Source organism: Hemiscyllium ocellatum, chromosome 15 (assembly GCF_020745735.1).
Source record: "Hemiscyllium ocellatum isolate sHemOce1 chromosome 15, sHemOce1.pat.X.cur, whole genome shotgun sequence".
NCBI lineage: Eukaryota > Metazoa > Chordata > Chondrichthyes > Orectolobiformes > Hemiscylliidae > Hemiscyllium > Hemiscyllium ocellatum.
The window spans coordinates 35454230-35465422 of record NC_083415.1 but is presented as its reverse complement, the minus strand read 5'-3'; the positions used below and the strand labels follow the sequence as shown (position 1 = coordinate 35465422).

At 38.9% G+C, this 11193-nt stretch overlaps 1 protein-coding gene across 4 annotated transcripts in view; it reads left to right on the top strand.

Annotated features, from left to right (window-relative positions):
* LOC132822938 (collagen alpha-1(XX) chain-like) overlaps positions 1 to 11193 on the top strand; it is a 216384-nt gene that overhangs the window by 52702 nt on the left and 152489 nt on the right. For all 4 annotated transcript variants that reach the window (XM_060836364.1, XM_060836363.1, XM_060836366.1 and 1 more), the window contains exons 7-12: positions 725 to 880; positions 2762 to 2881; positions 4939 to 5103; positions 6480 to 6641; positions 9460 to 9629; positions 10970 to 11099. In XM_060836364.1, coding sequence (XP_060692347.1) covers positions 725 to 880; positions 2762 to 2881; positions 4939 to 5103; positions 6480 to 6641; positions 9460 to 9629; positions 10970 to 11099 — 903 coding nt within the window. The remainder of the gene's footprint in view (positions 1 to 724; positions 881 to 2761; positions 2882 to 4938; positions 5104 to 6479; positions 6642 to 9459; positions 9630 to 10969; positions 11100 to 11193) is intronic.

Genomic DNA, 11193 nt, shown 5'->3' with positions numbered 1-11193 from the left:
ATGATGGCTCTCCCCTAATGGGATGGCAATGTGCGATGGCTGCTCCCCTCCAAGTGACAGTTTGTCAGTTCGATTGTATGAAAGCCTAAATGGGACTTATAGTTTGAGTTGCCAGTAGCAGTTTTGGAACAGGACATCTGGCTGAGTGGCAAACTGAGTAGGTCAATGGCCAGTCAGGCTATCGGCCATCTTTGTCAGTCTGGTTTCAGTCTAGCCTGTCCTGTGGAGGAGTAACCTTCCACTGAAAATGTGGCAAATTGCTAATTCTATTCAAATTACATTATTGAAAGTTTTGAGAGGCCATCATTAACTTGTGCTGCCCTGTCCTTCAGAAACCTGTAATATATCCTACTGCTGCTTTGGAGCTCAAGGTCCTCCTGTCCGTTGTCCTTAAATAACAAGCCTAGCATTTGGTCATTAATGGGCCAATTCGAGGAAAATCGCAGAATAGTGATTGTTCTCCATACATTGCAAGTTTTTGATGTCATTTTGAGTAGTCATACTGAACCTGAAGATGATAAAATTGTACTGCATCTTTATAGTGAATTCTGAATTATTTTTGTAATAGTAAGCTAAATACCATTAGCAGCTCATGAATACTTAACACATTCTGATGATGTACTTCTGTCTAGAGGTTTAATCTTTGTTAATGCTTTTTCCTGTAGTAGTGGCTGAATTGTTTCAATACATTGTTAAAATAATAACGATTGTTATGACATTGCAGGATCTCAGTTCAAGTGCCAGTTGAGTACTGCTGCTGATATCATAATTCTAATCGATGGATCCTGGAGTATTGGCAGAGTAAACTTCCGATTGGTGCGTCAGTTTTTGATAAACTTAATTACACCTTTTCATGTTGATATGAATGGAATTAGAATTGGTAAGTACTGCACTGTTGTTTAACCTTTAATGCTCTGGTCTGGCTAGTTTTCCTCTGCTGTCTGTGCTATTTAATTAAAAGGAAGACTTAATTTACACATATAATCAGAGACAAGTAATAGTTTCAAAAGAAGGAATGTTCCCCCGAGCTTCATAAAGGTAGACTGGAAGTGATGTCTGTCATGCAAATGTAGTGCTAGTAGTCCCACTCCCCAGAGTGAATCATGATTTATGATCAGACCGAGGGGGAGGTGGCCTCGTTTAGCTGTTAGAAGCACTTGATCCATCTGTTTGAAATTTCATAACAATAATCAACAGGACATAATGATGACTGCTCCAGTCCAAAATTTTCCCCACCCCCAGCTGCATTCCTGTATCAAGCTGAAGCTTCTCATGCTGTGTCAGTAGCTGGTTGGATGGAAATCTAGGCAACTGATGCTGCTGTAATTTTCATTGCATTTTCATTGGTTTTAATACCCACCTCCATGGGCACTAACTGTTGGCAATATGCAGACATTGCTGCTAATGAGTTCTAAGAAACTCCTTTCACAATTATAAGCACCCTTTATTTACAACTTATTCCTGAGCTTACGTAATCTAATAATGATAAATCCTTTTCTAAACCTACAGCCATGTTCTATGCTCAAGTTTCATAGGGTAATCCATTATGACCTTTCAATCGAGTTGGAGGGGAAGGTAGCATTGTGGGATGCAGGAGAATCCAAAACAATGTTAAGCTATTAGTAATTCAAAAAATCCTCTTCTAATCTGTGCTTAATTAATAACTGGGACTGCAGTACTGATGCTAAAGTTGTCCTCAGCAGCTTTGGGTGAGAGTAGAGAGAAAGTAGCAGGATACTTTCTCTCAGCCTTAAATTATTTAAGAATAAGTATTCAGTGAGGACAAGGTCAGATTTAACTGTAGTATCTTGCTGCATTCATGCGTAGGAAGAGTACTTAATCGAGATATTGGAGAACCACTAGCAGACATGGAATGGTATCCTAATTAGGATGCTTTCAGGAGATGGTAACTTATGAAGAAAAGACAAAATGATCTCTACTCACTGACCGAGGCATAGGGACATTTTAAATTCCTTCAGGCAATGATAATATAGTGGCAATGTTACTGGACTAGTAATCATGATACGTGGACTAATGACCTACGGATGCAAGTTTACAATCCCATTGTGGCAGCAAGGGAATTTAAATTTGGTTAATTAAATATATTTGCAATAAAAAAATTACTAGCAGAAACGATGTAACTTGCAGATTATATTGAAGATTAATCTTATTCACTAATGTCCTTTAGGAAAGAGAATCTACTGTCCTTTCCCCTCTTAGATCGATATGCGATGATGTTATCTACCCATGACTGACTTATATGTGATTTTCTGATCTCTGTATGACCCTGAGTCAACAGAAATGAAAACAGAAAGTTCTGCAAAAATTCAGCAGATCTGGTAACATTTGGGATTAGAGAAACAGAGTTAAAGTTTTGAGTCCAATGCCCTTTCTTTGGAATGGTTCTGATGAGTTTTTCTAGCACTCTGTTTTTATTTCAGGTCTCCAGAATTCACAGTGTTTTTCTTTTATTTCAGGATCAATAAAATTGTGATAGATTCTGAACCCCTTTATGAAATGGCTAGTAAGCTACTCATTAAGGGAAAATCACAATGGCCAGTGACATCCATAAGTGTCCTATGTCTCTGAGTTAATATAGTGAGGGAAGTTGCTCTCCACCAGCTCTTGTAGGCGCTGGACAATAAACGCTGGTCCAGCCAGTGACACCCACATCCCATGAAATAATTTTAAAAATGCAAGATAGCATGTGATTGCCAGTGACATGCACCCTGATTATTCAAGATGATTATTCTTAAAATAGGATTAACTCAGTACAGTGGTGAACCGAGGACAGAGTGGGACCTGAATACTTACTCAAGCACAAATGAGGTGCTAGAAGCAGTTCAAAAAATACGCTACAAGGGAGGCAATACGTACACAGGTACATAATGGCTTATAATACAATAAAGGCAATTTGAAAGCTTATTATACATTAAGTGTTTGGCAAGTTACAAAAATTTTTTAAGACAAGACTTCTTGTCTCTTTTTGCTTTGGTTATGACTTTAATATCACTCATATTATTTACGCTAACACATAATAAAGGTTAGGCACTTTGGCCATCTTCAAGGCTGAAGGGCTCTCTGCCTGTATTTCTGATGAAGGGCTTTTGCCCGAAACGTCGATTTTACTGCTCCTCGGATGCTGCCTGAACTGCTGTGTTTTTCCAGCACCATTCTAATATAGATAACTAACGTGTTTGGAATAATGTCAGCAGTATGGTTTTGATTCTTAGTCTGCTTGAGGTAGATGTGGCCCTTGTCTCCGTGCCCTGTGTGCCTGGAAGGCAATGGCAGTACACCACCACACAAAAATGTCCAAGAAACTAGCTCATGATGAAAAGTCAAGAGTCATTGGCCAAGGGCCTGACTTCAGGTAGCGTATCTATACCAGTACTGTCATTTGGTGCAGTATATTTCTGGGTCTTCCTCACTGGTCCTATTTAGTTGTTTCAGAAGCCTCTAGAAGTCACTTCCACCTTGAGCTCCTCTTGCGGTCTCTCACCTACATCGGCAATATCCACTACTCCAGGTGGGGCACCCAGAACCTTTACTTTCTAATTGGTTTTTGCTCTTGAAAAGCCCTCCACCATCCCTATTTTAAAAGATTGTACAAGTAGGTAGGACTCATACACCATTGGTGAGAGTCCATGTGTGGTTCAAATGCCCAAGAATTGTCTAAATTGGTAAGGTTTCCATTTACAGTGCGCTTGTGCACAGGTCATTACATCAGGTAATTCAACATTATCAATGGGAGCAAACCTAAAATTGCTGCCCAACTCTCTTTCATTGAGATCAGCCTCTAGGCTAATCATTGTAAATCTCCATGTTTATATGACTCACCAGCACAATTTATCTGTAAATGATGCCAGCATCAAAATTATACTTAGGTTCAGCAGAGCATATTTGGATTAAGTGGAAGACCTATCACACCAAAGGTGTACACCAGCTGGTTAAATGAATGAGGAAATGTCTCAGTAACCTCGCTGACTTGTAGTAAAGCAGTCTCTTAAAATGACAGCAAATCATTAACCTAAAATGTTAACCATACATTCATTTTTCCTAGCTAAAGTGTTAACCATTTATTCCTCTGCAAAGATGCTGCCTGACTTTCCAAGTGTTCCCAACATTTTATGTTTTGGTATCAGATTTCCAAAATCTGCAGTATTTTCCTTTGTGCGATCTTTGTGCGATTTGCCATACTCTGTCCATTATTCTAATTCAGCTCATGAGACCCACCTTTTCTGCCCCATGCCACAATATGGTAGCTCAGCATCACTGACCAATTTCATTTTTAAGCTGTCCTAATTGTTAACTCCATTTCGTCCTGACCTTATTGGATGCTTTAACAAGTAAATCTATTTCTTCTTTTAAGTTAGAAAAAACCTGTAAGCATCAATGATTATTACATGTCAATATCTCTCCTGGTCTCCTTTCCCTGTCAGCCTCTTCTGCCTCCATTACTGTTTATAATTTCCTGTCTTCGTGTAATGTTCACTCTCCCCTCCTTTGCCTATCTTACCATGAACATTTTTTGATGAATTTCAAGCGAGACATGATGCTGAAGTCTTCTGCTGCCTTCACCTTCAATAGTTTGAACTTCTCTCACTTCCCTAAAGTGGATCCTTTTTCTTGTCTTTACAATTCCTATTCCCTATGCACTTCTGTTCCTTGCTGTCTGCCCTCTCTATAGTTCAGATGAAAGATCGACTTGAGACATTATCCCAATCTTCCTCTCGCTAGCATTGCTATCTGACTTCCTCAATTTTTGCTATATTATCTCTGTTCGATTTCTAATGATCCTTTGTCTGATTTGATGCTGTAGTGATAAGCCCAAGTCTGTGTTTTCTACTTATCAATTCTGTGCTATTAGTATTTGACACTTGTGCATATATATTCATCTGTTTCAATGAATGGATTTCACAACTTTTGTTTCTTTAGCTCTTGCCTTGAATCATATTTTCAAAAACACCCTAAAACCTTCAGCTGGCGCTAGACCAAAAACAGCAAAATATTTGATTCTGCTTACCGATGGGAAGTCACAGGATGATGTCAACTCATCAGCACAAAGCCTGAAGAATGCTGGTGTTGAAATATTTGCGATTGGTGGGTATAAATAATTTGTAACTTGTACTGCTTGGGTAAATTTGGCATTGCATAAGTAGACTTCAATTGTATGGCACCTTACACTAAATCAGAGTGAGACTGTGGCTCATTCATCACCGAATAATCTATGATGGTCAGAAAGAAAAGCTGACTAAACAGTTTTAGAACTGCGTGACTTTTTATTTTCCTTTCTTTTCCTATTTAAGTCATCTCATGCGTTTATTAAATTATGCTTTAAATTGCACAACTGACTAGCTCAAACTCTGATTTTAACTCAGAGTGGGAACTGGATGGGATGGGGCAAGGTAAGGGAGAAGGCAAACCTTAAGTGACATTGCAGCCAATATCGTGAAATTATACTTCCATCCACTTGATTTTCTTTTTGCCTTGCTGGAAAAAGGATCAGATGGGTACATCCCACCAGGTCAAGGCAATTACCTCACACACATTGGAGCATCCCCAAGAAGAATAATTTATTGGGACAGAGGTAGCTGCAAGAGTGAGTGCTTACAGCAGCATTCCCAAGATATAGGGTCGGTGTAGCTGGGGTGTAGGCTGTTTCAATACTGTTTTTTGCCTCTGTTAAGTTTATTTTTAGTGGTTTGTGAAATGCTGACTTTTTTTGCCATTGTAACGTATTTTCTCTGGTGTAATATTGTTGGAGAGAAAATTTAAACCGAGGCATTATGTAATACAACAGGAGAACAGGAGATCAATTTAAAATAGAAAGTAACCAGGCTGCTCAGGCATTTGCATCATCTGGATGAAACATAGAGTGGAAAAGAATAGGTGGGGGATTGAACAGACTCTTTCTGGTCCTTTTTTCATTTAAATTACAGAATATCAGAGACTATTTTTCAGCATGTGACTTTCCCAGCGAATTGATTGGTCCTAGACTTCCTCCACATAATGCTTAATGTTCAGGCCTTAGATATTACTTCTCATTCCATAGAGACTTAACTTGGGTAGAGAGTACATCAGATGTTCCGAGCTATGGATTGAAACTCCACTGAATAATTTGGATGTGAATGTACATTTGGATTTGAATGTGCAGATTGATATTTCATTTCAGGACTGAAGGACTATTGCATTATCGTATGAGCCACCACAGGATTGAGATATTAAATTGAGGTACTTCCTAATTCTCTAGGTGGATGTAAAATGTCTTAGGCAACTATTTAAAGAAGGTTGATGTAATCCTTACTGTATTTGGCCAACATCAATATGTAGAGCAACACTAGCAACCTGCTCCTGCCCATTCAAAGGCAGACATTTGGGAATTTGTTTGTTTTAGCGAGTGACAGCAAGACACTGCAATATTGAATGATTAACCAGACACCTTCTTTTTTCTCTAAAAATGTTTGTTTTCTCTTTAGGTGTAAAAAATGCAGATGAAGCTGAGCTGAAACAAATTGCGTCAGATCCACTTGAACTTCATGTGTACAATGTACTTGAGTTTAGTCTTCTTGACTCACTTAGTAACCGACTCACAAAGATCCTTTGTGGACAGATCAAGACAAAGGCAATCAAAGTGAAAAGTAATGATTTAAATTAATCGTGTTTCTCAAAAGATACATCTTATTCTCCTTTGCTGCACAAATCTGCTGTCAATGAGATGCCTTCTGGTAAACATGAATCGTTGTAATGCTTAGATTGAGTGCAAGAATTCTACTCTGACCTTCTCATTATTCAAATCCCAATCTTAACCCAGTGCAGCTGTCTCATTTGCATTGAAAGCTCTCAATAGGGTCTTTCAAATCTCATTGCACTTCTATCTTCAGTATGTAAAAGGAAGTCATGACTTAATTAGAAAATATGGCCTGCAAATGACAAAATGACATGACTTCTGTGCAGTGTTCTTTGTTATTAGCAGTACAAAGTATAGAGAAGGATAGTGGCTACTTGGATTGTTAGCTCAGCAGCAAATTCTTTCATCCCAAATTCTGACAAGGGCAAGTCCTGATGCTATTCTGGATCAAGTGCCAGGGAAAGGATAAAATTTTGGTTCTGCTGGAATATCATCTTCTGCAGAAAGGGAAAGGTCATATCTTTCTGTGACAATGGGTTTTGTTGGGGCATTCCCAGGTTCTCTCTTAAATTTAATCCTTTATTTATTGCCAAACCTTTTGCTAAATTTGTGGTGGTGAGAGTCTGATTCTGGCCTCCAAGAAAGCATCAAAAGGAAATTAACTTGAGAGGGAACCTCATTCTGTGGGTCTCTTACAGAATTGAAGAAGCATGTCATGTTATCAATTTCTGGATATTTCAAGGCACACTTTATTGATGCACCTGCCCTGGTCATGAAGGTAGCCTTGTGTCTAAAACTTAGGGTGCAGTCTCTGGTCTAAGTCTGTGGTGGATGAGGAGGAGTGCATCTGCTGGAATATTGGGTTTCATTCAATTTTACACTTCACTATCCTTGGATCAAGAATGATACTTAGTGTGAAGGTTAGTGTTCTCAATGCTGTGACTAGATGCATATTAAAAGTGTCATTTGTTTTTTTTCCTTTTGGCCATTCCTGATGAAGGGCTTATGCCTGAAACATCAAACCTCTCGCTCCTCAGATGCTGCTTGACCTGCTGTGCTTCTCTAGTGTCACACTTTTTGACTCTGATCTCCAGCATGTGCGGTCCTCAGTTTCTCCCAACCTTAATTTAGAGCTGTGTGATAAGCCGCTAAATAACCTAACTTGTGAAGAGGGCAAAGCATTTGACCAAGATATTCCTCGGGGTCTTTGAAATGCAAAACTGGGATAGAATAGATCTGCTATCCACTGATGTTGTCCTTTGCACTTTTGGGAATCCCATGAACAGGCCAATTTGCCAATCCTGAGCTGTCACTACTTACCTTCAGGTACAACTGGCCTGTTCCCTTAGTGAAAGTAAAAAATGAGGTCTGCAGATGCTGGAGATCACAGCTGCAAATGTGTTGCTGGTCAAAGCACAGCAGGTTAGGCAGCATCTCAGGAATAGAGAATTCGACGTTTCGAGCATAAGCCCTTCATCAGGAATAAGAGAGAGAGAGCCAAGCCGGCTGAGATAAAAGGTAGGGAGGAGGGACTGGGGGAGGGGCGATGGAGGTGGGATAGGTGGAAGGAGGTCAAGGTGAGGGTGATAGGCCGGAGTGGGGTGGGGGCGGAGAGGAACGTGGCTGAAGAGCTTCTGTGCAGAGGAGATGACCTGGGGGGTGCAGTGAGGGAGGGACTCACTGAAATACCTGGGGGGTGCAGTGAGGGAGGGACTCACTGAAATACCTGGGGGGTGCAGTGAGGCAGGAGGAGTTTTGAGCTGCATCATGTCACGCAGGTAATACGTTTTAAGGACTTTGGTAATATTTCAAACAAGTAATTGAGTGAAGTGCAAAATCACTCACAAATGATTTAAATACTCCCATCCTCATCATAAGCAACACCAGTGTCAGACATTTATGACATTCCTACCATCTGTTGTTGCCAAATGTAAAACTGAAAGAAATATGTATTGTGCAGCAGTGGATAATTTGCAATTTGCAAGTGCATTATGCGTCCATCTTGAATGTGCTGGAATTTGTGATATTAGTGAAAAGGGACAGAACCCTTGAAGGTCTAAATTGCACTATTAATCAGGTGGGCCTGTTTGAAAATGACACACACCATAAATTTTTTAAAAATCAATTGTTAAGTGCAGGGATTACTGGAGATTTACATAGTTGAGTGTGTCATGAAGTTATAAATAATCAGAATAGATTTGTGATGTCAGTGAGCATATAGTATAAATCATTATGTAAGAGATCACATTAAGGAACCATCAGGAGAATATCATAAAATTATATTTTTAATGCAGTTGTTTGCCCTATTAACAAATAATGTGGAGGGTGTAAACACTGCTTAACACCTTTTCATTGACAAGGAGAGGAGCTATTGCGGCTAATGTTAACAATTTGCCATGTATTGCTTTCAAGCATAATTTCTCTGTCAAATATTAATTGGGTAATATTCCCAGTTATAGGCTCAAAGTATTCTAAAGACACAACACTTCAGTGAGAAGTGTACTTATCTCCACAGTTGGGAAAAGTATTCACAGATCTATCGGATGAAGGCCAAGTTATGGCCAGAGTAATGACAAGAGGTGTGCGTGGCATTTATTTGAAACCGTAAACCTGCAATGCAGTGGCAACAGGTCATTCCTGATTCAACCAGTTTCTCCATATCTGTTTGTAGTGAGGAACCTTGAAATTGTTGAAAAGGAGAAGGGTGAATGAGGTTGTTGTAAATGATTTAATGTATTTTGGTTGCACAAGCATTGAAGGCAGCAGAGAAAGAGATAACGTTATAGTTTGAATTTTTTTCTGATGTTGTTTCTTTTTTCTACTGTTAGGTGAAAATGAGAAGCCAGACAGTGGTACCATTTTATACCCAACTCCGACAAATCTGGTTATTTCTGATGTAACAGCCAGAAGTTTCAAGGTCAGCTGGACACATGGACCAAAGAAAGCAAAACAGTACCGTGTTGTTTATTATCCAACTAAAGGAGAAATACCACAAGAGGTAATAACTCATACTACCTTACTGAGGATAGAGTACAGATAACAGAACTGAATAAGCTAATGTCAATAGAGGGTGATAGATTGTCAAGGGCTTTGGAAAGATCAAGCTTAGAGATGTCAAAGTAATGAGAGGAGAGCTTTCAGTAGCAAAAAACTAAATTGGAGATTGGACATCTGATATTACAGAAATGAAAGTGGGCAGTCTTAATGGTAGAAAAACATAAGCTACCAGCTCAATTTAAGGACAAATGGAATGTCAAAATGGCAAATCATTATATATTTAGCCTGCGAATCATTGTCAGGAAGGAGATTGGATACAACTGGGATTTTATAGAAAGTTCTGTGGGGATCAACAATAATGGCTTTAATTTAGCCAATGTTTGGCTAGAAGACATCATGGTTCATCCAAAACCAAATGATGAAGAGGCAGCAAATGGACTGTATGAAGTGATGGAGAAATAAAATAAGATGTCATCACTGTGCTGGTGAAAGTTAACCCTATGGCTTTGGTTGATGTTAAATGTAGAGGTGGCATGTGGTTGAGAAAACAGTGAGGACCCAAAATGAATTATTGCCAAACTCCTGCAACAATGGTAGGTAATGAGAAGAGAAGTCATTGTTGGAGTTCAAGAATCTCACTATATGAAACAGGCATGAAGGGAACTAAGTGAGGTGAACACAACCAAGGAAAGGTGTTTAGACAGTTTAGTATTTGCTAACTGTGTCGAAGCTGCTGAGGAACAAGGAATAATAAAGCACTGTGGTCATTGTCGTAGAGAATATTATTTATAAATTTTGTTGTAGGTAGTTTGGTGCTGTGGCATGGATTGAATCTTGATTTTGAGGGATGAAGTTTACTTCAAATAAAGAGAAAACACTTTTTGAACTGAAACATACCTGAACTGAATTAGACAGCAATAATAAAGAAAAAGAAATGGGGAATTTATGCTTTTTAAAATAAGTTATGAGATACTCAAAATTAGTTTTTAAAAAACCACATGCAAACATAATTTTTTTCTGTAGATATGAGATTAATTATCCAGATGGCAAATGTTTTTCTGATGAGGGTGCTCATAAGTTAAGGAGCTGGTCAGCCTCTGTCTGGCCCAGTCAAGTACAGGATGGCTAGATTATAGTGGGTTGAGATGGGACAGGGTAACTGTAGGGGTCATAGACATGGAGTGGGGAAATGTCAAACTGAAATAGTAACCAAATCATTAACTAGCAGCCTTCCTTGTGGCAGAAGAGATCAAAATAGAACTTCACAGTCATATGTAAATGGAGATATGAAATGACTGGTAGATTTTTAATTTTGATTTGTGAAGTATTTTTGTATTTCAGGTGATCGTGGATGGAACAGTTTCATCTGTAATTCTGGAGAATTTACACTCTCTCACTGAATATCAACTGGCAGTATTTCCTATCTATGAGGATTTTGTTGGTGAAGGTCTCCGGGGCATTGGAAATACATGTATGTTATAGAAATACCTAGAGCAAAAGAGTTCTTTTATGAGATATTATTTAGATTATAAGTAGGGCAATTGTAAGTATTGATGGATGGTATC